General features: G+C 49.3%; 2 protein-coding genes and 1 non-coding gene across 10 annotated transcripts in view; all 3 read right to left on the bottom strand.

The window, feature by feature from the left end:
- Positions 1-27,214, bottom strand: part of LOC149348587 (uncharacterized) — a 176,909-nt gene that overhangs the window by 119,555 nt on the left and 30,140 nt on the right. The gene's annotated exons all lie outside the window — the stretch shown is intronic.
- LOC149348588 (uncharacterized) lies at positions 202-27,184 on the bottom strand. The gene is made up of 7 exons (XM_089586064.1): positions 27,176-27,184; positions 26,201-26,294; positions 20,219-20,256; positions 18,864-18,979; positions 13,048-13,379; positions 7,915-7,982; positions 202-390 (listed from the first exon to the last, which is right to left on the bottom strand). Exons 1-7 carry the CDS (start codon positions 27,182-27,184, stop codon positions 202-204), a joined length of 846 nt encoding a protein of 281 aa, XP_089442190.1.
- TRNAI-GAU (transfer RNA isoleucine (anticodon GAU)) lies at positions 13,880-13,953 on the bottom strand. Its single transcript has one exon. It is a non-coding gene; the product is annotated as a tRNA-Ile (tRNA).

Below are 27,214 nucleotides of genomic sequence, written 5' to 3'. Positions count from 1 at the left end.
GGTACGGATATTGCTTTCGCAATTACCGGGCTTAACCAAGCTAAGCCACAGCGAATTTTTTAATTCTAGTGCACAGGTCTGTGAGGTAACTTTGCAGGCAACCAAAAGAAAGACCATTACCGCATCTAAAAAACCGCTGTTTTTAGCAGTGCAAGCGAAAAATTCGAAATTGGCCACTTCGGTTTTCATCAGAGGCGGTGGTTACCGGAAAAAGCCACCCCCGCCACGTACCTGCGCGATGTCGAAGGAGGGGCACTGGTGACGCGGTCCCCTGGTTGCCTCTGTGACGCCGCACGGGGGGGCACTTGCGAGGACGTGCTTGACGCCGGCGCTCGCCTCCTCGTGGAACCAGGTGGCCCTCGCTTGGACACGCAAAGGTCGCCGCGCGAACTGCACTGCATGGGCCAACACATGCAGCTCAGAAGCGAGGGCAGTAAGGCATTACGTGTAGCTTTCATCGAAAACGGAGTGTTATTGATGTCTTGACTTTTAAAACGTAAAAAACAAGCTACCTAGAGTGATAGAGGAAACTACTGGCCGCAGTGTTAGCGAGTGTGCTCCGGTAGAGGATACTAAGAATGGCTAAGTGACCTCTTCAGCGACTTGCACATGCTTTCGGTTGGAGTGACAAACACTGCCCGCCACTGCGAAACGTTTTCGCGATTTTAAACCATCATTATAAAAGTATCGTTACAAGTTTATGACAGTATTATAGGCCCAGCCTACTCGCTGCTCTGGATGACTAACAATGAGATATATCGGCTGCTGAGTCCAACGTCGCTAGATCCAATCCCGTTTGTTGCGATGGCATTTCGATGTACGTGAACTGCTAAACGCCGGTGTGCTGCAGAATGTCAGCGCACTTTAATGAGACCCACGGGCTCGAAATTACTTTGGACAATGCAATACGGCCGACTCTAATAATCTATGTGTAATTTTGTAACGTTAAAACCGACACGTCATATACAACATAGGCACAGTCCAGGAGCTTTATTATAGCAAATGTGTCGCAAATTTCGTGTATGCGGATGGCGTGTAGCGCAATATTTCTTCTACGTCGTGTCCCCGCACTGTTTGTTCAATATAGTCTCACACTCACTGGCACTACTGCGAACTGTCTTCACTTGTCCCGCTGAAGGACGACCTTATGTGGACGAAGTTTATGTGCGCGGACGCTTATCAAAACGAAGAAAAAAACAACGCAATGAAACCTAGGGGTCCAAGTGTTGTACTAATTTTTTTTTTATTATAAATTAATGGACCAGATCCTGAGCCTATAGCGACTAGATCAGAGGCAGCTGGCAAGGCATATGAATAATTATTCGTTCCGTGACGAATTTGTGTCTGCCGGCGGCACTAATTGACTTCCAGAAAGCCTAAAAGCGGCTACTGGCATTTTCCATTCCACAGCAAAAAGCGTCACGAATCACATCCACGCATTCGAGAGAGCATGGTTTATGTCCTACCGATAAAACAACTAAATTTGCAGCTGCAGTTCGAAAGCCGCACCCAAGGCCTCCTTTTCAGCTGTCCACAATGCAGGGCCGTGATGGTGCGCTGGCCGTACAGGACCAGAAGGGACAAAAACTAGTTAGAGTCATCGCTGCTTATTTGTTAGGCACCCAAAAAACACATGACATTGACATCTCGCTAATCCATGGAGTCGCAGTGAAGTCGATTTCGACACATGGGCCGGCCGTAGCTGGTGCGAAAAAGAGGAATCGTGTCCTCTTAATTTTGCAATCTTTCAAACCTGCCAGGACTCCTTAATGAACGCCTTAGCCTCAATTGCTTCCATTTATCTAAAATGTAGCTTATTTTACAATGTCGCGAAGACATCATTTTACCGATAAAATTGAAAAATGCTTTCACCAAGAAGGATTATTACTCATAAAGATGGAATGCATTTTGAAAGCCACAAACAGTTCGAGCCAATTCGGTTTAAATGTAGGCAATTTCAAAACTGCAATCGAGAGAGTATTGTTCATATTAAATATTGATTGCGATAGCGTTAGAACCCCCTGTCGAAAAATACTGCCCGCAGTTAGGTGTTCTCCCTATCCTCCGTGAACCGCCTGGCACGGTCGGTCGGTGCCAAAATGGAAGAAGGGAAATCCCACTCTTCTCTTGTAGAGGAGAGGAGCCTGTTATGCACAGCGGTAGAGGGAAAGCAATATTACTTTTCATTTCTTGCCTTCCATCGTCTCTGAGTTTTTTCCACTGAGGTTGTTCCCCTAGACATTTATGCCTGTATTTTCTAATTTTGCGGGTGCATTGTTTCAGAGTTACTTTGTTGAATTTGTTGTAGGTACTAACTGCGCACAAAAGACACACACAGGAAAAAAAACACACAAGGGAGACTGAAAGAGCGCAATTGAAAATTGCGCTCTTTCAGTCTCCTTTGTGTGTTTTTTTTTTCCTGTGTGTGTCTTTTGTGCGCAATTCGTACCTACAACAGTATGCACCAACTCGCCCAACAAGAAGTTCTTAAATATTTGTTAAATTTGCAGGGCAAGAACGAGAGGAAGGCTTCCCCTCTACAGTATTTCTGAAAAGTAGTAAAAATTCCTTTGTACATCAATTTTATTTCCGAAACCCTCTTTATTGCACATGCGTCGCTCGCGGAGTAACGGTTGCGCAAAGTACATTATTTTCTCATGTTTGAACAATTACAGCTGCTTCTATAAAAAACATTGCTCAGTAAAAACACTGCAACCAACAGGGATCAACATGTCCAGAGGAAACCTGGAATCTCTCAGGTACATTCCAGGGTCAGCATAATTTTAAATTAACAAATGTCTTGCACGTGGTCAGACTATTTCCTAGAACCTCACATAAGTATACTGTCGCTCCTTGCACCCTTCCCACGTCATATCTTCCACCCCATTTCCGGCCTTGTCACCCTCTCCCTTTGTTCACCTTTTTTTTTTTCTCCTAATCCCCTGCTACCAGTTCTCGGAAACCATGACACTCCTGTTACCCCCTCCGCCCCCACTTTTTGGCTTTCTCTGAACACGAGCCATTCACCCCCCCCCCCCCCCGTGCCTTGTCCTTCCTTGAAAATGCCCCCCCTTCCTTTCTCCTTCCAGTGCCAGCCTTTTTTTTTTTCCTTGTTCTCATTTCCCTGTACCACGCTGACTAATCCTTTTATCTGAGTTTTGCAGGTTCACCCAGCGCCTCATCCCCTTCATCCGTCGCAGCCCCTTCAAAGCCTTTTGTTCATTATACACCCCCCGGATATAAGTTGTTCCACTATTGCAGCCTAACGAATCATGATTCACCTCCCTCCCCTTCCTGACACGCATCCCCTCCCACACCACTTTCCTTCCCCACCCCCGGGGCCTTCCTCCTAGGAGCGAAGGCCCTATTTAATCCCTGCCGATGATGAACGCTTTGCCCAGACGAAGACAAGTCCCCTTGTCGAAACGTTGGCTCTAGCAAACTGAGGTTTTCCCCTCCCTTGTTCATTTTGTGATTGCTCAGTACAGCTAATCTAAATCTGGAGCCTAATTCACTTCGATTCTTTTTTATTGATTACTTGATGCAGCTAACCTAATGCTATTTGTCCAAGCAAGATGATCACAACTACCAAGAAAAAAATTCCAGGCAAGAGCCATGTTTTCTCATACAAAGGCTGAAATTGATTTTGAAAGAAATGTACTCGAAACAAGTAGAAATTTCTAAGCGGCTGAGCCATGTTTTACCACACAAAAGTACAAACTTGATTGTAAAACAAACCTACTAGGAACAACGCCAGACACCGACGCATAGAAACCTTGTGCATGAATGCTTTTCGCGTTTATTTACGAAAGCCGCCATAAAACAAATCCTCCTTTGACATTAGTCGTGAAAAAGGCATTGAAAGACATTTAAAAAAAGTGCGGTAGTAAATTTTTTTTATGGTTTTTGTGGCGGCGCAGTTTTCGGGAATCGAAATTCACCCTCCGTCCTCTTCGCAGCTTTTTTTCCCCTGTTGTGGTTCCTAGAACGCTCAAAGCTCGGTGCCTCTCTTCCAGCCGCAATCTGCGAACCGTCGTGGTCGACGTCACCATACTGCCTTTTTTTTTACGTACTTTGACCTTATTCCTCAAGGCATCTCCATCGAGCCAATTTGTACGTAATTAGCCGGGCTTCCAACCTTGTGCAGTAGCGTTTGATACGCTAATTATTTTATAGTTCTTTTCACTGCAGCTTTTGCGTGATGTGCTTGTGAATTCTGAGAGTATGCGTCTAAAAGCCTCTGCATGTACTGCAGACTGATTGTCCGCCTTTAAGCCGCTAGACGCGCACGCGTAAATATTGGATGATTTCGATGCCAGGCTGCAAAATGTTGAGGAAGTAATTTTCGCTGCGGTAACTTGTTTGCAATAGCGTCGCCCACGTTTGCAGCAACGCGTGCTAAAGCGGCAGCGCTGGTAGTAACAGCGCCTGTGTAGGGCTTCCCGCGCGAGAGGGCGCTGCCGTCTAAGATTGCATGCCCGCCGCCGCTGTCTCGCGCGTGCTCGTGGCGCTCTCTTTAACTGTAACAAGAAAAGCGTTCAAGATAAAGAGCTTTAAGGCGGAAGCCTTTAATGCCTCATCGTTGTAAGCAGAAGTTGTCGACAGAAATGTCACGCTTTTCAATTGGTCGAAACCCTCGTGACGTCACAGTGCGCGATTTTCAAACGGGGTCAATGGTACTTTGGCTAGTAACCATGCAACCAATTAAAGGAATCGTATAGTGGTGCTCCAATTAAGTTGTATCGAGTTTAGTTAATTGCTTAATCACGTAATTAGCCTAATTAACCTCTCTAGTAAGGCCAGATAAATAAATAAAACCGAGTAAGAAATTGGGCGCGTTCGGGAATCGAACTCCGGTCTCCGGAGTGCGAGACGAGCACGGTAACCACTCCGCCATGCCTGCTTTTTTTTTTTTAGGCAAAGATGTTTTAAAGAGAGTGACAAAAATGCAGGTGCCGCCAGGAACAAAAACCTTCTTTTTTAAGCTGCACACTGGAACCTTACCGGTTAAAAAATCTTTAGAGGGAAAGGAATTCTTTTTACCCTGGGGATCTCACTGTTTGATTTGCAGGAAGCTGGAAACAATAGACCATGTTTTTTTACACTGTTGGGAAGGGGTTTATTTTTGGGATGTGTTGCAGCGAACCTTACAGAAAGAATTTCCGCTAGACCCGTACTGCATTCGGTACTTATCTGTTGAAAATGAGGATGGGGTGCCTTTCGACTTAATAATGCTGACAGGCCTCCACTGTATATGGCGCTCCAGAATGGAAGGCTACCATTGTGACCGAGACGCAAGACCTGCCAGATATACTTTCGCGAATGTATGGACATATTTCTGGCCATTCAGAAGGCCGCTGCGGACCCTCCGGGGTGGCTCTCAAAACTAGAGCCGCTCTGTATATTGCCTGAATTTTAATTAGACGAAGCCAAATTCATGCTGGCTGACCACGAGTCGTGTGTACATAGCGTTTATTGTGTTTTGTTGATTTTTTTTTGCCCAATTTCCTTTGCAAAAGCCAGGCAATAAAGGAAAAAAAAACTCCGCCATGCCAGCTCGATCGTTTAGAATGAACAAAGGAGCGTCTAGTGAATACGGTGTCTCAGTTCACTCCCATCTTCGTCCCTTCCAGTTACTGCGAGGTTTAGGTGTCCACCGAGATATGAGAGACAGATACATTTCTTTGCCTCAAAAACCAATTTACCGACGAGCAAGGCATACTGAACGGGCGATGGCGTTCTATGGACTCTCTGACAGCGTTGGAAGACGCTGTCGCGTTTCATTCTTAGAGGCGAAGCCTAACGTCTTAACAACGCATCAGTGACACAAACAGCAACACCACGCTTAAGGCTTTCACCACGCTTAAGGCTTTCGAGTCACAGCACTTTAGGTGAACAAAGTGCGCCCTGAATTTTTTTTTTAAGAAGTTAAACATTTTTAGCAATCTTAACAACTTCGATGAGCAAGTACTAATTTGTACACCACTTTTTTTTTTCTTTTTTCTACGCGAACGCTAACAAACCTGTCTACCATAAGCAAGCTACAAAAATCTTTTTTTAGTCCCCGTCTTAGGTCAGTTGAGTAACCCCTATACGTGTGAGTGAAAATCAATAATGGCCCGAAGGTGGTGTGCTTACCTATTGCCTTGGAGAGCTGGCTATGTTGCCCTGAGCCTCTTCGCAATCGTCAGCGTTCCAAAAAATTCGTCCAGGTCGAGCGCTGTAAAGGCAGTTAACCATAAGGGCAGTGCTATTAGTTCTGGCCTTGGCACCGGCAATAGGGACTGATTTCAGTGCAAGAAATTACTACCGTGCGCTACTCCACACAGCTGCTTGTAGTCATAGACGATGCATGAATATCATGGCGTACGCGCAGACAATCTTAAGAGGTAATCTTTAATCAACTTACGAAGGTGATCCTGCAATGCGTTTTTGCCAAATCAATTGGAAAAGACGATTTGTTAATGGTTTGCTTTGGAGAATTATATTCAAATTCAATAGTATTCATGGCAATCGATCTTTTATTGTTCATTAATTTGAAGGGACACTCAGCACAAAAAGAAGTTGGCAGTGTCAATAGATACCTCCATTCTAATGAAAGTCAGGCTACTTTCACTAAATACATAGTTAACTCAAATCGGTAAAAAAAAAAATTAAATAGGTGTGGTTAGCGTGGTCCTATTTTGCGCGTAAAGTGCGGTGCATCTGAACAGTTTCTTAGTCGCAGATGCCAGGGGCAAAGCTGCGCCGGCATTCGCGTCTAAAAACAGATGACTGGGTTCTCTTTCGTGCAGAGCGACAAGTTTTATTCGAATGGCAGAAAAATGTTTATAAACACTTTTCCCAGCAATAAATGCGTCCATTGCTGCCGCAAAAACAATGACATCGCGAGAAAGGGAAATAAAACGTGGTGTTTACTGAGGGCAGACATTTTTTTGAAGTGGTCCTTACTCTCCCACCAAATCTTTACCATTGCTGACTATTGCATAAACACCTACTGGTACTTTTTCTTGGTGCGTATATCACACCCATTGCGACGCATACATCGTGAGCACTCACCGCAGTACATCTGGTTTGGTTTGGTTTATGGGGTTTAACGTCCCAAGCGACTAAGGCTATGAGAGACGCCGTAGTGGAGGGCTCCGGAAATTTCGACCACCTGGGGTTCTTTAACGTGCACTGACATGGCACAGTACACGGACCTCTAGAATTTCTCCTCCAAAGAAATACAACCGCCGCAGCCGGGTTCGAACCCGCGTCCTTCGGGTCAGCAGCCGAGCACCATAACCACTGAGCCACCGCGGCGGCCGCAGTACATCTGCTGAGAACTTTCGGCCAGAGTAAATGCAACGAGCTGCGACGCCCTCTGACTCTGCTCCTTGAAGCCGTAAGGCGAACAATGACCAGATTCGGCTAGAGATAAAGCTTTTCGTTGGAAATTGGGGACTGTGAGCTATTTGGAGACTATGACTATGAAGTGACTATGCGCCGCGGGGTCATTTCACTTAATCCTTCGTAATTTTCTCCCCCTGCTTCAAATGGCCCCGCCCGCCGCGGTGGCTCAGTGGTTATGGTGCTCGGCTGCTGATCCGAAAGACACGGGTTCGATCCCGGCCGCGGCGGTTGAATTTCTATGGAGGAGATATTCTAGAGGCCCGTGTACTGTGCGATGTCAGTGCACTTTAAAGAACCCCAGGTGGTCGATTTGGGACGTTAAACCCCATAAACCAAACCAACCAAACCAAATGGCCGCGATTCCAGTCACAAATGCGGGATCTTGGAGCTGCACTATTTTGCATCCTGCTTCCGAAAATCATGCGTAATGATGCCGCGATGTATCCCGTAATTATTAACCTGGTAGCGTGCAACTCGACGGCACGACAAATGCGACTGGCGAAGCTCCACGGCACTCACGTCTGGCAGGCTCACTGGGCTGCCTCCTCTCCACCTTCTTCTCCTTGTTTCCCTTCGCAGCGTGGTTCCTGCAAGAAACCGCTCGAGTAAGGGGACTGTTACTCCGAGAGCACTTGAATTTTTCATTTGATTCGGACGCTAGAGCGAGTTTGTTCACATTTTTTTTTTATGAAAAGCACTGTGGGTACAAGAATTATACAATACAGAGGTTTGCCGACTTCATCAAACAGACGATCATACATGCGTGAGAAGTACTGCATATATCAAAAAGGATGCTCTTAATTCATCATTCGAAAGCCATAGATGTGGTACAACCGTTATCTTTTATTATCTTTTTCTTCACGACTTTTCTTAGCGTCACAACGAACGCAGCTTTTATCTCTCGTAACAGGTTTTCTGCTAGAGTAGCCACTAAATATCGCGGATAATCAAGCACATAACTGCACTCTGCTTGCTTGTGAAAGCTATTGTGAAGGCTTCATGACTCCATGACATTTCCGAAGGATTTCAAAAGCACAACTTGGCGGTGCCCTATTTAACAATCTCGGAATAAGATTATGAAAATCGGGCCCAGACTTTTCGCAAGAAACTAGCCAAGGCGCAAAGAAACACTATCTTTGGATAGCTTGTTCTAAACAGCAGTATTTAGGTCCCATGAAACGACTAGCTCACCCTGCTGCAACCGCCGCGGTGGCTCAGTGCTTACGGCGCTCGGCTGCTCACCCGAAATACGCGGGTTCCATTCCGGACGCGGCGGCCGAATTTCTATAAAGGCGAAATTCCAGAGGCCCGTGTACTGTGCGATGTCAGTGCACGTTAAGGAACCCCAGGTGGTCGAAATTTCCGGAGCTCTTCACTACGGCGTCCCCATAGCCTCAGTTGCTTCGGGACGTTAAACCCCAATAAACCAACCAACCATCACCCTGCCGAAGAAGGGCAAAAGTGTGACTCTCTTCTCTTGCCCGAGTATACTTACTCGTTTTCAAAAACAGTCGGCTACTCGTACGCACGGCGGCGCTGCTAGCGATGGCGCACGGTCATTGGGAGCATACGTCGAACAACGACGAGATTTGGTTTGGTTTGGTTTATGGGGTTTAACGTCCCAAAGCGACTAAGGCTATGAGAGACGCCGTAGTGGAGGGCTCCGGAAATTTCGACCACCTGGGGCACGGGCCTCTAGAATTTCGCCTCCATTGAAATTCAACCGCCGCGGCCGGGATCGAACCCGCGTCTTTCGGGTCAGCAGTCGAGCACCATAACCACTGAGCCACCACGGCGGCATACGACGAGATTTGCCTCTTCGCAAGTATAACGTGTTTTAGGGAGCGCCACTAAGTAACTAATATGGCTGCTCGAGAGATGATCAGGCAGCCGCGCAAGCCTAGTGCTATGCTGCGCTATCTCAGTCTGCATATTTTGAAATGTCCGCGCAATCAACTTCTTTTCTAGCACTGGGAAGCATCATGTCCCACGTTGGTGTAACTGAGACTGTGCTGCTTTGCAACGGTGAAGAACCTCTCAGTGCGGGCCATGCTGTTCGCTGCGGCGTTAGAACATGCATGATATCTTCCACGGCGGAAGCCCTCAGTGCACACATACATCACAGGTGAGGCGGAAACCACACGACGCGGGTGTGACTGGTATCGTGGGAACACAACATCCGACTCTGACGATTCGCGGCAGTTGGTGTGACATATTCCGAGGCGTCTCTAATCACGAAATAGAAATGGCGCGGGAAAACGCACGACACCTGCGCGAGGCAAATACAACGGCCAAAATCACGGCAGCCGGGCGAAGTGCCTTGACGAGCTAGCGTCAACAAATTTCTTGCGGCGATCTTTCGAACAGCAGCAAAGAAAGAAAAGCTTCCCAAAACTGGTCGAAGCGGTTACAGTAAAGCTGTAGAAAAGCAAGCACTCTCAGAACTGTTTTCATTCCGCGACTAAGTCGAAAACAGCTCCATATAGTTATTTTTTTTGACATCGTGTCTCCAAAGAACAAACAGGGATGGTCAAAAATTTTTAACACTTCTGCAATCCTCGTGTGCTCTCGGAGTACAGTTTTAAGGTGTCGCAGTGCGGACATTAGCGCAGTTAGTACGTGTATACGTCGACGTCGCAGCCACTGGCCACGTTTTACCCCTTACTCCAGCACACACTCCGTGTGATCTGGCAAGAATAGTGGTCTTGGCACAACGACAAAGCTCAAATACAAAGTAGCCGAGGTGTTTGCAAAGCGAATTTCGGCCCCATGATTTTTTTCCGGGGCTGCACCTGCGGGCAGAGCTTCTCACTGCCATCAATCGTGAATGATTACACAGGCAAACACGCTACAAATGCTAGCAGCTTCCCGTAGCGACTGCACAGATATGTCTCCGCAAAATTTTGTTCGCAATTCGTGTTTACGGCGGAGCCGGCACCTACTGAGTGCGGGCCCTTCACAGAATGAATCGCTGAGGAAAAAAAAATTAACACCTGTAGGGTCAAGATGGCGCCGCTGGAAAAGATTTCCGTGAAGGCTTGAACACGATTTACGTCAGAGAAAATCAGTGCTCACGGGAGGGGGGAGTGCTTCAGAAGAACTCGCTGAGGCTCAAATGAGCACTGCAAACCGCCGTGGCCTAGCTCACATACTTTCCACTGCGAGGCTTGAATATCCAATGCGGTTACTGAGCATGAATGCGCAGAAATATTTAACAATGCATTTGCATCTGTTTTCACGAGTGAATTTGACACGCCTTCAAAGTTACTATCGCTCAACACAAAAGCCATCATGACAGCTATCGCATTCTTCGCAGATGGTATCGCTTCCATAGTTAATAACATGAATCTCTCATCATCAGCTGGTATGGACATGATTAATACAAAACTGCTGAAAAATGTCATGTTTGTTTGCTTTACTCCCCAAGATCCCAGAAACAGGTTTTGCACTATTCTTCCGGACATTCAAAACATGTAAAAAATGAAATAGCTGTGTCTGCCCTCCGCTCGAGCTTACAGATATCTTGTTTTCACCGGATCGAAGAGAGTGTATTGTTACAGGTCAGGAGGCTGAAAACCGCAGGGTACCCTGATTCGGTTATTTCGGCAACGTGCGAAAAGTTGGTGCGGCTGGTGAGGACGGATTTCGTCAAGTCAAAGAGGGACAAGGCATGTAAGAAAAGGGCAGTCATCCCCTACATTCACAAAGTAGCCCATAATCTGAAAAATGTTGCTGGTAGGTTTGAAGTCGAAGTTGTTTTTTCGACACCTTGTAAGTTGAGCGGGCTTTGCCGGGCCATCAGAAACCGTAGTGAAAATGTGTTAGGCGTTAGTCCATTCAAATGCCGTGTTACTCACAGGTCACCGTTGGTGGAATGCGCATGCTCTGTAGTCTACGAGCTTCCACTATCGTGCAAAAAAGTATACATTGGTCAGACAGGCCGATGTATTAATGTTCGCCTGAGGGAACATCTTAATTCACTATCAGACACCACATACTCTCATCTGAAAGATCATTGCCGCGAATGTGGGAAGGAAAATGATAAAAAACATGAAAAGTGCCGCCCTTTGGTCACAAAAACTAAAATTTTATTTAACCAGGATAAAATGACAAGGGAGATTATGGAAGCTTATTTCATACGGAGGAAAGAATCAAAGTGTATCAACCAGCCTTCTTTGGGATTAGTTGACAAAGAAGTATCGTTTTTAGATAATTCGTGACTTGCAGGGGTTGCCTTTGTTCGGAGCTCACCACGTGGCATATTGTGCGTTTGATGGTCTTGATTCCGCTAGACCAATGCTCGTAGCTCTGTTTGCTCACGTGATTGTGATGTATATATGTTTTCGTTTTTCAATAAAAAATTCAGTTTCGAGTCAGCGCTCGTCTTTGTGTCCTCTTGCTTTGTCTGTCGTTTTGTTCGCGCTGTTCCCTCCCAAGAGAGACGCAATCAGGGATCAAGCCACTTCACCTGTGCTGTATGCAATCGTTTCCTACAAAAGATAGTGCCGAGTTATATAAGCTTTCCTTTTGTGACGGGGCCTACAGTCCTATGCTGCGCGCGATATTTTAAATATGGTCTCTTCTGCATATAATGAGGGCCCTTGGATTACTTGCCTGGCTTCTTATTATTTTTTTCTACAGCAATGCTTTCGATTCACACTTGCTTGTTGTTGTTAAAATGATCAACTACATCGTCTATAGTGGAGCGCAATTATTTTAATATGCCATTTCTAAGCATGCCGTGCATATAGACGTAATAAAGTCATGGATCGCAACCTTTTTACTGGAAATGCCGCCAAGCATCTAGAAGGACCTAAGCACGGCTGAATTAGTTGATCAGTATTTGAATAATGTGTCCAGAGCTGTTCTTTTTACAATATTTTGCTGTTAACGAGTCGGCTTTCCGCTTTTCTCAGTTGCACACAATAGGATGAAGTGGTGTCATGAAAATGTTTATTTTTGCTTGTTTATAATGGTAATTCCACTGAAAGAATTCTGAATCATATTGTTTATAAAATGCAAAATATTGCAGTAAGCAACAAGAAATAAGTTTTGGTGAAGCTCATGCACTATGTTCCAAACAAAATAAAAAATTGCGCTTATGCGCTGCATGTTTTTATTCTAAAAGATCACCCGTGAAAACAACACTAAAGGAGTCGTCAACAGCTCGACATCAGTAAGAAGGGAAAATAAGGTCCTTATGGCCTTTGCGCAATTCCTATACATCAGCCTTAAATAAAATGCTGTTCAGAAATCCAAACACAAAATACTGAGCATACACCCACTGGTACAACCGAAGCTCTCTAGGCGGCGCAGCAGTGGCTAGCCGAAGCCCCGGAACCAGCGCGACTGCTCTGCCGCTTTACGGGTTCTTCTACCAGCTTCTGTCGTTCCGCCAGCTGCACATCGTGAGCTGCTGCCACACTTGCGGAGTGTTCAAAGTGTAGTTCGCCGTGTCATCTCGTTCACCGTGTGATCATCGGTGCTGTATCATCGCCTGTGCTACAAGTGTCATCTCTTGACCGAACTCGGATATGGCCACGTTTCCAACCACAGAACAAGACCCCATTGTGCGGTGCCCGCTCAACCCTAGACACCAGTGCAGACTGAGCAGGTTGTGCATCCATCTGTCCAAGTGTAGAAATAACAAACCTGCTAATGACATCCAAGCGTCCCACGTTGTGTCTTCGGAGTTGCATGGCCGCACGCTCAAACGTCCAGAAAGGCCTGGACCCGTGGTCTCCACAGGCCCTGCGCACAACGATCCGCCGCCACCACCGCGCAGCAGGCCTGCGGCACCGACCAGTCTTCCCGGCCTACAGAAGAATTCGGGGCACACCCCAGGGTCCCCGCACGACGCCACTGCATCTCGGCCAGTTTTCTGGGCTGCGGCGGCCCGCAGACGCCCTCCTGAGCCTTGCGCAGAGGATCGCCATGCTGGGTCGGGGTAGAGCGACGCCGTAAACTGAAAAGGTCGCGGGGAACTGCTTCATTAAAAACAATTTCTTTCTGGGCTACAATCGTTTATTCAACAGATTCGACGATGCACAATGTCTTCATTCCTGTACACTTAATTTCTTACACGCAGACTCGGCTGTGCGTGCCACGTACAATTCTGAGGATGCTTCCGTTATGAGTTAGACAGCTTCCACGCATGACAACATTGAATTCCACGAAAGGCGCGCGCGGTCATCCACTTTTCCTTTTATTGCGAAAGCAATACTACGCACATGAACGGTCTTGCGCGTAGCAGCGGCCGGTAGCCAGGTTTGACCTTTATAATTAACTCTGACGTCATACCAGGGTAGGAGATGAGCAACCAACTCGAGTCGTCGCGCAGCGGCGCCCAGTAGCCACGCGTGACAAAAAGAATGACCTCTGACGTCATGCCATGCCTATCGACGTCACAGCGTGACGTCATACCAGGGGGAGAGATATGCTACCAAGTGGAGTTGTCGCGCAGCGGCGGCCGAAAGAAAAATTCGTCCTGGTCCGGGGTTCGAACCCGGGACCACCGCTTCATCGGAGCAGTTGCTCTACCAACTGAGCTAACCGGAACGGCAAGCTTATGGTAGGGCGAGAGCGAATTGATCAATAACTCGAAGTGGGAACAGTGTTGGTCAAATGTTTAGGGGAATCCCCCAAGGTGGAGTAAATTTGTAATAAGGGAGTAATTACTCATTGGCATCCACCCAGGCGCAGCCATACGGCTACACAGGAAAGCTATACAGCTTTCTCAGAAACTTCGTAGTTAAAGAAAAATTCGACCTGGTCCGGGGTTCGAACCCAGGACCACCGCTTCACCGGAGCAGTCGCTCTACCAACTGAGCTAACCGGGACGGCATGCTTATGGCAGGGCGAGAGCGAATTTATCAATAACTCGATGTGTAAACAGTGTTGGTCAAATGTTTAGGGGAATACCCCAAGGTGGAGTAAATTTGTAATAAGGGAGACCAGGACGAATTTTTCTTTAACTGCGAAGCTTCTGAGAAAGCTGTATAGCTTTCTGTGTAGCCGTATGGCTGCGCTTGGGTGGATGCCAATGAGTAATTACTCCCTTATTACAAATTTGCTCCACCTTGGGGGATTCCCATAAACATTTGACCAACACTGTTCCCACTTCGAGTTATTGATCAATTAGCTCTCGCGCTACCTTAAGCTTGCCGCCCCGGTTAGCTCAGTTGGTAGCGCGACTGCTCCGTTGAAGCGGTGGTCCCAGGTTCGAACCCCGGACAAGGACGAATTTTTCTTTAACTACGAAGTTTCTGAGAAAGCTGTATAGCTTTCTGTGTAGCCGTATGGCTGCGCTTGGGTGGATGCCAATTAGTAATTACTCCTTTATTACAAATTTACTCCACCTTGGGGGATTCCCCTAGACATTTGACCAGGGGTATTAGTATTCTTTCGGCGATGTTCAATAACTTATTAGCAGCCTGACTACGCCCACTGCAGTGCAAAGGCCTCTCTTATGTCCCTCCAATTAACCCTGTCTTTCGCCAGCAGCGGCCACCCTATCCCCGCAGAAATCTTAATCTAATACGCCCACCTGACTTTCTCCCGCCTCCTGCCACGCTTGCCTTCTCTTAGAATTCATTCCCCTCTCCACAAGGACCAGCGGTTATTTTGCCTTCGCACTGCATGTCCTGCCCAAGCCACTTTCTTCCTCGTTGTTTCGACTAGGATGTGATTAACCCGCGTTTGTTCTATCATCTCTGCCCACCTGCCTCTTCACGTTACACCTATTGTAAGGTATAAGGTATCGGTAGCGTTCGCGGGGGTCATCGGAACGCGGCTGGGGGCACTCAAAGCGGAGCGTCTCCTTTCTTGGAACGCGGCCGCTCGCGAACGCGCCGGGAAGTACGGGTGTCCACCCGACACGCGGTACCGAGCACGAATGTATATTTGTGTTTATTTTCATTTGACACGACCGTGCGTTTGGGTTTGTGGAAAGGGCGTTTTGCCCTACGGAAGCTGGAGGGCTGGCCAGGCTCTCGATAAACCAATCATGTGAACATCGTAACATGATTGGAAGCCACCAAATGTGTGCCGGGCCTTTAGGTCTTTAAAACCGGGCCCCGGAGCTGGAAGCGGGGTTCTGCGCTAAGGTGAGATGCTACGCATCTTCGGCAACGCCGAGTAGGGGCCTCCCCTAGTATTAGCCAGATCCACCTTTTGGTTGTTCTTCTTTTTGCCGTTGTGCCTGAACTTGTATATTCTGTGTATATTTGTATATAAATCTTCAGTTATTGCCTTTTTCATCCTGCGTCTGTACTCATCGAGAGACCGTCTCTGACGGGGCACCCCTGGTGCGAAGAGCTTCAGTCCGAGTTACCAACCGTCTCTGGCGGTGCACCTGTGGTGCAAGAAGAGGAAGAAGAACCTGATCTTTACTGGCGCAGTCGACAGGATCCTGCGGCCATCGGAAGACGGCGCAGGAAGAAGACTAAAGCCAGGGAGAAAGGCGACGGTCAGGCAACAGCAGCGTTCGAGAAAGGACCTGCGGGGAGACGCCGGCAAGGACGCAAGGACCACGGCAATAGTTCAGCGACGCGGGACTGCGTCCGGTCAAGGGAAGCAGCGCGTCGAGAACTTGACGGTCACCGGCGGGTCGCAGCAAGTGACAACGTGCACAGGACCAGCGGCGTGCGACAGCTCATCGCAGCGTCCGGTGAAAGTGGCGGTGGACTGCAACGCCAAGGAGCTGGCAATGCGGATCGACGCATCGAAACTGTGAGTTTCCTTCGTCGCATTGTTAGCGTCCCTGTGCATGTGTTCGAGCCGGTAGGGCAGTTAAGGGGTACAGACGGTGGTATGGAGAGTTATCCATGCCGGCCCTCACTCGATGTGAGGTACCAGGTTGAGTTAGCGAAGGCGCGCTTAGCGGACCTTCAGGCTCAACTCGCGAAAGTGAATGGCGGAAAGGCGGTGCTTCGTGAGGAAGAACCTCAGGAGGTTAAGTATGTCTTGAAGGTAATCGAAGCAAGACGCCAGCAGGTAGAGCTCGAGATCTCTAAGATCAAGGAGAGCAGAAGTGCTAGCCAACTAGCCAGGGAGAACTGCTCCGAGTCCCGAGCAGAGAGGTCGTCTGTGCTGGAAGACAAAGGATTATGCTTGTCATGCACAGGTCAGAAAAACAGCAGTGAGGACGCTGAAAGCAATCAGCCGGTATGCGGGAACGCATCTTCGTTAGGAAAGGCCGCTAAAGGTTCAGGAAGTGAAAACGAAATTCCTGACGGGCGCGGAAATATCACAGCTTTTCCGCCACCACGGGCGGCTAGCAAAGAACAGGAGCAGCCCAATTCTCATGATCAAGGGCCAATCGAGACCAAGGTGTCCGATAACAAACAGGAAAGCGGTGGAACTCCTGCAGGCTCTATGACTAAGATTGTGACCTCTGACACGGAGCTAGTGACCGGAGAAAATCTGGCGTTGCTGCAAACACAGACTGTGTCGGCCGTAGGGCATGAAGTGCCCCGTAGCGTTGCTGGTGGCAAGAGCCCTGCATCCGAGGCAGAGAGCGGAGGTGGGCCCGCTGGGCCGACCGGGCAGAGCGCCGCGCAGTTGTTGAACGCACCCGGTGTGTGTCCGGCCAGGTTATTTGAGAACCCGGTAATGAGTGGCGACTTGCCGCAAGGCAAGCTCGGGTCAAGTGACTACGAGGGAGCTCATGTAGCCTCTGTGCTAAACGATGCCACGAAGCCGGCAAGTGCCTATCAAGCAGGGAACGGCAACATCAGTGTTTGCTCGTGGAGGAACGGGGCAAATGGTTCCAAGCGAGGCGAAGTAGCAGGAGGCAAGGGCGTGGCTTTCAAATTGAAAGTCGCTGCGTGGAGAAGTACGTTCCGTGCTGCAGTATGCCAGATCAAGAGTAGCAAAACCGGCGTCAGTGGTACGGTTAGACAGGGCAGGGGCTATGCTCCTTATGCAGCGCGCGGCTCGTACCGGCGCGCCAGAGAGAGAGTGCTCTCAAGTGCGTCGCATAGTCGGATATTTTCACCTATCGATGACCAGGACGTTTTTGATCCTGGAGGGCACCGTCTTTTCAGTTCACGCCCCGTTGTGGCGCCAGCCTAATGAGAATTACCGTTTAGGCGTTAATTGTGTTACTGACAACACGTGGTGGCTCGAATGTACACAGGGACGCTCGGTGCGACTAAGGAGGCTCACGTGGGCATTGGGCGAGTGCTGTGAACGCTCCAGTCGCGAGTGTCTGTGTCTGTGTGCTCATTCGCGAGCAGGACGACGGCGTGCATGCAGGCGAACTGGGTGCAACGCACCAACTTGGACGCTGTGTTACGGCGCACGGCAGCCATGCCACTGTGTGTATTTAAGCGTGCATTTTGCGTAATGTTGTGTGGTGCCCGTGTGCATTTTTTTGTTTTTGGTTTTGTTCGTGCCAGTGCTGGTGTAGCTGCGGTATGTCACCCGAAGGGTAGTTTCGTGTCAGACACCGATCCCTTTTGTTTGTAATTCTAAAAGTGCCATTTGAGCCCTTTGTAGAATATTGGGAAGGGCGTGTAAGGTATCGGTAGCGTTCGCGGGGGTCATCGGAACGCGGCTGGGGGCACTCAAAGCGGAGCGTCTCCTTTCTTGGAACGCGGCCGCTCGCGAACGCGCCGGGAAGTACGGGTGTCCACCCGACACGCGGTACCGAGCACGAATGTATATTTGTGTTTATTTTCATTTGACACGACCGTGCGTTTGGGTTTGTGGAAAGGGCGTTTTGCCCTACGGAAGCTGGAGGGCTGGCCAGGCTCTCGATAAACCAATCATGTGAACATCGTAACATGATTGGAAGCCACCAAATGTGGGCCGGGCCTTTAGGCCTTTAAAACCGGGCCGCGGAGCTGGAAGCGGGGTTCTGCGCTAAGGTGAGAAGCTACGCATCTTCGGCAACGCCGAGTAGGGGCCTCCCCTAGTATTAGCCAGATCCACCTTTTGGTTGTTCGTCTTTTTGCCGTTGTGCCTGAACTTGTATATTCTGTGTATATTTGTATATAAATCTTCAGTTATTGCCTTTTTCATCCCTGCGTCTGTACTCATCGAGAGACCGTCTCTGACGGGGCACCCCTGGTGCGAAGAGCTTCAGTCCGAGTTACCAACCGTCTCTGGCGGTGCACCTGTGGTGCAAGAAGAGGAAGAAGAACCTGATCTTTACTCCTATCATTTTTACTTTCCATAGCTAAATATTCGTAGCAACTGCTCTGAATTCAGTAATTGGTTCGCTTGGCTTCAGCGACTGTTGTAAGTGGGACACAGCATCAATCCCTGCAATTCAAGATTAGCAACCGGGAGACTAGAAGCTGCCACGCCTCATGAGACTTGCGTCGTCTTGAAACGTTGGAGGCTGACTTGAGGAACTTACGGTGCTTCGCCCGCATACCGTGCATTAACAAATGCAGACAAGGCAGAATTCTCTTCATCTCGCGGTGTGTTGGCGACACGAGGACGACCCCTCGGATCCTCACCTTCTGTCTCCCAGCAGCCTTCTTCCCGGTGCGCACGTGACTTCACCAGGCGACTGCTGGACGGTGCGGAGGTGATCTGGCCACGCTGTGGCTTCCGGGAAAGGCACCCAGTCTGGCTGAGAGAAGGCAAGCGAAAGATAATAAGCGCAGGAAAAGATCGGCATGAAACAGAGATATAGCTCCACTTATTAATCGGCTCATACAAGGACGCAAAAGTGCAGTTGAGGGATCCGTGCGCTTCACAGCAGGTCGAGATAACCAGTGGAATGTCTAGTCCGAATATCGCGCTGGTGCTTTTCTTGCTTGAATGGACGCGCAGTTTCGTCCGAACGCAATAACTGCCTGGTGAATCCGGAGCTTTATTTAAAACCTGGGTTGGTTTGCCACGTAGAGAACTGCTTAAGCTGCTTTTAGACAAGCCAACTAAGGGCTGTACATACAAATATGAATTGTATACTTTAGGAGTCCATACCTTTTTTAGTCTAAAAATTTAAGTTATCGTCGTTATGTTAAACTCTGTTACTGTGCTGTTGCTGCTGAACTCAGGGTGTAGACTGCCTTATTAAAAGCGTTTCATGCAAAGCACTATGTGACTCCGGGTACAAAATGATTGTTTTGTGAAGGATTACCCGTGCACTGTATTCGTCGCCTCAGACGCAGGGAGAAGGGTGAGCTAAGTTGGTGCGCCTGAGCCGGCAGCACAGTAGCTGTCCAGGGAAGTGAAAATGGGTGCGTTCTGCGACGTTGTAGCTCACCGATTTTCCAGCCAAACTAGCCCAGATGTCGCCATGTTGAGTGCGTAGACTAGGGCCGAGAAAAGATCAGGCGGCACCCTTTAAGAACATTTTCGGCATGCCTAAAATTTGAAAAAGTGTGGTTATGACATGTAGAGTGTAATAAAACATTGTCATGGAACAAATTTAGTTTCTGAGGTGCCATTAGTTATTTAAAAGAAAAAAAAAACACTGAGACGTCAAAATAGCTATGGACACCGCTATAGTGCATGGTCGCCGGAAGAGCCACGGACGTCTATCTAGTATATGGATGTTTTGCATTGGCGTTGCTCGAATGCGGGTCACCGCAGTGATTTCAAAGTTTTTTCTCAACAAATTCTGTGCGTACCTGCCAAACGCGTTTCAGCCTGATCTTTTCTCAGCTTTCTTACTATAATGGTGAAGATATGCGGTAGCCCTTAGACACCTGTTCCCTTCCCACTTCGTCGAAAGTAGTAAAGTGTTGCCCCCTTTGCTCAGTCTTGTTAAGCATTTAAAGCACAGGCTCCGTAGCGTACGCTTTGACGCTACAATTACTGATGAATTGGGAAATGCACTGAATTGGAACCTTTGGATACTCACGAGGGAGGCATCGTAGAATTCGGAGCACAGACAGCGGCCTCAGCGCCGACGCGGTCCATCACGTGACGGCCTCTTTGCAGACATCCCTGGAAGCACGGCTACAGGAACCCTGGTGATAAAGGAATGATGTTCCTCAGTGGCGGTTCCCACCTGTATGCGTACCCGCACCAATCAGAACAGGCTAGCGTAGATTAGATAACGAAACTTCATCATATGCTGGTTGAAACAAAGCCAACGAAGTTGATATGGACACATGAGGCAATGCTGTAATTGTCCGTAATTGTGTACCACAGCATACTGCATACCGTATTGCGAGACAGATGCACGCAGATACCGGATGGGGCCGGAAGCATCGGAAAAGGTGAGAAATGGTCTGATATAGGTTCATACTTTTAGGGGCCTTACAGCATTCGCGGAAGCGTCAACACTTGGCTCGCACGCGAATTCTATAGACGGAAATGATGCGCCCGTTATAAACCACGGCCTCCGCACCGAAACCGTCGCAAATGGTATTTAATTCGCAAATGCTGCAGAGTTCGGCACGCGCTCATTGCGACAGAGCTAATATTTTTTTCCCACCTATCGTGACGCTTAGACTAAAGAAAAAGCTGGCAGTAGAAGGGTTAAGAGAAGATAGATGTAGAGAAAGATAGCTATGCCGAAAAGAGATTAGTTTCAGAGAGCGCCTCTGACAATTATGGCACGTTAATTTCCGACCAAGAGCTAGGAAATACGTTCCAGGTACTCTCCACTGATTCCTCCTACCGACTTCTTGACGCATGATGCAACTCTTGCCACGTGTTGGATCAGCAGAACGATGGTGACTATCACAATGCCATACGTACGCATTTGTCGACACGCGTCCACTGGTGGCCGCTTCGAGTGTGCCACACACCAGAGAGCACCGCTGGCATTGGACACAAGGCGGCTGCAGGGCTCTCCGACCGACGACAGCCTGTGAAAAGGGGATGCCCTTCTGTAAGGGTTCGGTAGCGTTCGCGGGGGTCATCGGAACGCGGCCGGGGGTGCTCAAAGCGAAGCGTCTCCTTTCTTGGAACGCGGCCGCTCGCGAACGCGCCGGCAGGTATACGGGTGTCCCCCCACCCGCGGTACTGATTCGCACACGTGCTGGCACGGATGTCTATTTGTGTTTGTTTTTATTTTGTGGTGGAGAGAGTGCTCTACCTTACGGAAGCTGGAGGGCTGGCCATGCCCTGGATGAACCAATGATGTTAAGAGCACAACATGATTGGAAGCTGCAAATGTGGGCCGGGCCTTGATGTCTTTAAAACCGGGCTCCGGTGCCAGAAAAAGGGTTCTGCGCTAAGGTCAGATGCAACGCATCTTCGGCAACGCCGAGTTAGGGGCTTCCCCTAGTATTAGCCAGATCCACCTTTTTTTTTGTTGTTTGTCCTTGTGCCGTTAATTTGTCTCGAGTGTCTAAACTTCTGTACGCTGTAAATATCTGTACATAAACCTCAGGTATTGCCTTTCTTTATCCCTGCGTGTCAACACATCTTGAGACCGTCTCTGACGGGGCACCGCTGGTGCAGAGATCAAGCTTCAGTCTTCGAGTTGAAACCAACCGTCTCTGGCGGGGGCACCGCTGGTGCAATAAGGAAAACCAAAGAACCTGTGTGAAACTTTACTGGCGCAGTCCACAGGATCCTGCGGCCATCGGAAGACGGCGCAGGAAGAAGACAAGGCAGGGAGAAAGGTGACGACAAGGCGACAGGTCAGCGTTCGTGAACGGACCTGCGGAGACACGGCGGCAAGGACGCAAGGACCACGGCAGAAGTCCAGCGACGCGACACTGCGTCCAGTGAAGGGAAGCAGCGCGTCGAGAACTCAACGGTCACCAGCGGGCACAGGACCAGCGGTGTACGGCAGTTCATCGCAGCGTCCGGTGAAAGTGGCGGTGGACTGCGACGCCAAGGAGCTGGCAATGCGGATCGACGCATCGAAACTGTGAGTTTCCTTCGTCGCATTGTTAGCGCCTCTGTGCATGTGTTCGAGCCGGTAGGACAGTTGAGGAGTACAGCTAGCGGTATGGAGGGTTATCCATGCCGGCCCTCACTCGATGTGAGGTACCAAGTGCAATTAGCGAAGGCGCGGTTAGCGTACTTTCAGGCTGAACTTGCGAAAATGAATGGAGGAAAGGCGCCACTGTGCGAGGAGAAACCTCAGGATGTTAAGTGCGTCTTGGAGGAATTAGAAGCAAAGCGCCAGCAGCTAGCGCTGGAGCTCGCTGAGCTCAAGGAGTCTAGGAAAGCTAGTGGACTAGCGAGGGACAACTACTCCGAGTCCCGAGAGGAGAGGCCACCTGTGCTGGAAGGTAAAGCCTTATGCTTGTCAAGCACAGGTCAAGAAAACAGCCAGGCAGAAGAAAAGAGGGAGCCAGCCTTCCACGAAACTGTAATCTCTCGTGAAGAAAGTATCGTGACGGAACGCAGCGTCGCGGTATTCGAAGCGGTGAACGCGCACTCCGACGATCCAGCTGCACAGGTTAGCTCTACCCCAAATGACACCAGGGACGCGGACGCGAGTTCAGGATTGTTGGAAATCACTCCAATTCCAAAAACTCGGTCTCAAGCGAGCTGCGAAAAAGAGCATTTCGTTCAGCAGGGGGCGGTCGGTGAGGACAGACGTCAGATCGGCGAGCGAGTGAAAGAAGGAAGTCTGGCGTTGCCGCAACCGCACACTGTGTCGGTCATAGGGCATGAAGGGCCTCGTAGCCTTATTGATAGCAATAGCCTTTAAACCGAGGCAGAGAGCGGAGGTGGGCCTGCTGGGCCGACCGGGCAGAGCGCCGCGCAGTTGTCGAACGCACCCGGTGTGTGTCCTGCTAGGTCGTTTGAGCACCCGGAAATGAGTGGCGACTTGCCGCAAGGCAAGCTCGGGTCAAGTGACCGCGAGGGACCTCATGGAGCCTCGGAGTTAGACAATGCCACGAAGCCGGCAAATGCCTATCCAGCAGAGAACGGCAACGTCAGTGTTTGCCCGAGCAGGAACGGGGCAAATGGCTCTAAGCGAGGCGAAGTGCCAGGACGCAGGTGCGCAGCTTTCATGTTGAAAGTCGGTTCGTGGAACATTACGTTCCGTGCTGCAGGTCGCCAAATCAAGTGTAGCGAGACCGGCTGCATTGGTATGGTTAGACGGGGGAAGAGCTATGCTCCTTACGCAGCACGCGGTTCGTACCAGCGCGCCAGAGAGAGCGGGCCCTCAGGTGCGTCGTGTAGTGAGGGGTTTGGACCCATCAAAACCCGGGACGTTTTTGATCCTGGAGGGCACCATCTTTTCAGTTCGCGCCCCGTTGTGGCGCCAGCCTAATGAGTGAGTTACCGTTTAGGCGTTAATTGTATTACTGACAACACGTGGTGGCTCGAATGTACACAGGGACGCTCGGTGCGACTAAGGAGGCTCACGTGGGCATTGGGCGAGTGCTGTGAACGCTCCAGTCGCGAGTGTCTGTGTCTGTGTGCTCATTCGCGAGCAGGACGACGGCGTGCATGCAGGCGAACTGGGTGCAACGCACCAACTTGGACGCTGTGTTACGGCGCACGGCAGGCATGCCACTGTGTGTATTTAAGTGTGCATTTTGCGTGATGTTGTGTTGGTGCCCGTGTGCATTTTGTTGTTTTTGGTTTTGTTCGTGCAACTGGTCGCAGCGCGACAGCTTGGACTTCGGTGAATGCGCTGGTTTTACAGGTGTGAAACGCGCATTTGAATGTGTACGTTTTGTTTATGGTATGTCACCCACAGGGTGGTTTTGTGACCCGTACCGATCCCTTCTCGTTATAATTCTAAAAGTGGCATTTGAGCCCTTTGTAGAATCTTGGGAAGGGCGTGTAAGGGTTCGGTAGCGTTCGCGGGGGTCATCGGAACGCGGCCGGGGGTGCTCAAAGCGAAGCGTCTCCTTTCTTGGAACGCGGCCGCTCGCGAACGCGCCGGCAGGTATACGGGTGTCCCCCCACCCGCGGTACTGATTCGCACACGTGCTGGCACGGATGTCTATTTGTGTTTATTTTTATTTTGTGGTGGAGAGAGTGCTCTACCTTACGGAAGCTGGAGGGCTGGCCATGCCCTGGATGAACCAATGATGTTAAGAGCACAACATGATTGGAAGCTGCAAATGTGGGCCGGGCCTTGATGTCTTTAAAACCGGGCTCCGGTGCCAGAAAAAGGGTTCTGCGCTAAGGTCAGATGCAAGGCATCTTCGGCAACGCCGAGTTAGGGGCCTCCCCTAGTGTTAGCCAGATCCACCTTTTTTTTTGTTGTTTGTCCTTGTGCCGTTAATTTGTCTCGAGTGTCTAAACTTCTGTACGCTGTAAATATCTGTACATAAACCTCAGTTATTGCCTTTCTTTATCCCTGCGTGTGAACTCATCGAGAGACCGTCTCTGACGGGGCACCGCTGGTGCGAAGATCGAGCTTCAGTCTTCGAGTTGAAACCAACCGTCTCTGGCGGGGGCACCGATGGTGCAATAAGGAAGACGAAAGAACCTGTGTGAAACTTTACTCCTTCTATAGTTGAACGTGTGAGGCATAAAATGTGTAGCTTTTTCACGCATCTTTCAAGCATTTCTATATGGATTCGCCTGAGAAAAGCCATATTTTTTTTGTATTCTTTGTCTTCAATTCTTGCTAATACCTGCACCGAAACGCATCGCAAAAAAATCGTTTTTGTATATGATTTATGGGGGTTTAACGTCCCAAGCCGACTCAGGCTATGAGGGACGCCGTAGTGGAGGGCTCCGGAAATTTAGACCATCGGGTGTTCTTTAACGTCCACTGACATCTCACAGTACACGGGCCTCCTGAATATCGCCTCTAGGGGAATTCGACAGCCGCGGCCGGAATCGAACCCGCGTCTTTCCGGTCAGCAGCCGAGCGCAATACCTGAGCCACTGCGGCGGCTGGGGATCTGTAGAAGAAAGAATAGTCTATTGCTAAACATGTGAGTACAGCATGGTATATGGCGAACTATAGGAAAGGGAATCATTAGGTCGGAGTACTCTCGGACTGTAGTTGGTACGATTAACACAGCTATGAGTACTTAGTGCATAAATGCTTTGTTCTTACGCGAAGTAAACAGTAGTTCATGTGAACTGACACTCCGATAACAACGTATAGCGCATACTTCGAATTAGTCGCGTGCAGAAAGCCGTTAAATGCGCTGCTTTTATCACGCTGCCAGTTCTAATACAAAGGCATTATATTGCTCATCAAGCAGAAAATATGGAATTGTCATTGTCTACGTCCGACGGTGCGAATCCACACGTGACCTCATAGCATCATCTGCAGTGCCTACATCATCAGGGAAATAAAGAAAAAGAAATCTTCGTAAGTGGGCCTCGGATCCAATCCAGCGCTGGCCACTTCATCAGAGCACTGCGTATTCAATGCAGCACAGCACCCCGCGCTATTAAACTGTCATTCTGGTTGGTTTGGTTTATGGGGTTTAACACCCCAAAGCGACTCAGGCTATGAGAGACGCCGTAGTGGAGGGCTCCGGAAATTTCGGCCACCTGGGGTTCTTTAACGTGCACTGACATCGCACAGTACACGGGCGTCTAGAATTTCTCCTCCAAAGAAATTCGACCGCCGCGGCCGGGATCGAACCCGCGTCTTTCGGGTCAGCAGCCGAGCACCATAACCACTAAGCCACGGCGGCGGCTTAAACTGTCATTCTCTCGCGCTAAGTAACGCCGAGGAATTACAAGGCACACACCCGTACAATCCGGAATTTCGACACTCAAAGTTACCTCGATGAGGCTTCTAAGTATGTCCGAGATGTCTTCCACTACTTTGTGCTAATGACTACATGACGCGTGCTGTAACTATCGCTGTGTGTTGCGTCATCTAAGCGTTGCTGAATTTCGGAACGAGATACGAACCTCCTCCCGACGTGGTCGTGCAGAGGAGAAGCCGGTGCTGCGCCCCTAATCGCCGTTGGTCATCGTTCTTCGAAGGGTCGCTCACACCTCTGGTGCACCGGAGAGCACTGCTGTTGTTTTACACGGGGTCCATGGCTGTGGCAGTCCATTCCCCATCCCAGTGCCCACCAGGCCAGAGCCTGCGAGAAGTGAGTGCCCTTCTTATATTAGTGCGCGACGAAAAAAGCCTGGCATGAAGGCATTGAGGAAATCAGCGGAAGATAGTTGCAGCAGCTGAAAGCATTATCTGCTGAAGCCTCGCTTACGCGAGTCTCCCAAGTAGCACAGGCAATCGGCCGAATATTGGGAACGTATAGGCAAATGCTGGTCCTCCAAAGGATTAGCGTGAAACCGTCCATTTACAATATTGGGCCGATTGCCTGTCAGTCTCCGGTCGGGTAAGAAAAATCGGTAGTTACCTTGTGTCTACGTCTGCTTCATTTTACCTTCAAATTTGCCCCTATAATGCGCCGCAAGAGTGACGTCAACACGACATGGTTTTCTTCCTAGGAGTCTTGTCTCCACGAGAAACAGCTGCCGCAAGGATGCATAGATGGATGACAGGAGCGTCCTCTTTGAAACGGGGTGGTGGTAATTGTCACCATGCCCGGCTTTTTTTCCTTATTTGTTTAAGTCTGTTGAAATTTACCACTCTATCTCAAAACGGCTCCCTGCACTTCTAACCTTATGTCACCTGTCTGCGTTTGAGCCGCCTATCTGCCAATCGGTTTTCGCTAACTTCCACCACAGATTTATTTACGTGGCCATTGTTCTCTCTAAACCCTAGGGCCTCAGGAAAAGTGACAGTGCCTGCATCGACATCCGGATGGATACATCACATTTGTGTGTGAGGTGTTCAATTGGTTCTACATACATGTATTTACCCCGCACAGCACATGTGTTATCTTCGTTAATTTTTTTTTTGTAGCTTCGCGTTCTAAGACACGCTGACCTAGCTTCAAAGAGTAGGGCACTGCCGCTTGAGTTATCACTGCCTATTCCTTCCAGGCAGAACACTCACGCGCGCCATCCTGCGGCGAAGGTATTAGTCACGAGCAGC

This window comes from Amblyomma mixtum, chromosome 4 (assembly GCF_055824585.1).
Source record: "Amblyomma mixtum isolate Tamu chromosome 4, ASM5582458v1, whole genome shotgun sequence".
Lineage (NCBI taxonomy): Eukaryota > Metazoa > Arthropoda > Arachnida > Ixodida > Ixodidae > Amblyomma > Amblyomma mixtum.
This window is presented reverse-complemented; position numbering and strand designations above follow the sequence as displayed.

Excerpts from the sequence above, each read along its gene's own strand:
- LOC149348588 (XM_089586064.1), bottom strand. Across the intron at positions 20,257-26,200 it reads CTCTCCGGTGCACCAGAGGT|GCCGCTGTCTGTGCTCCGAA; the intron begins GTGAGCGACCCT and ends GTCGGCGCTGAG. Across the intron at positions 391-7,914 it reads GCCCAGTGAGCCTGCCAGAC|TTCGCGCGGCGACCTTTGCG; the intron begins GTGAGTGCCGTG and ends CATGCAGTGCAG.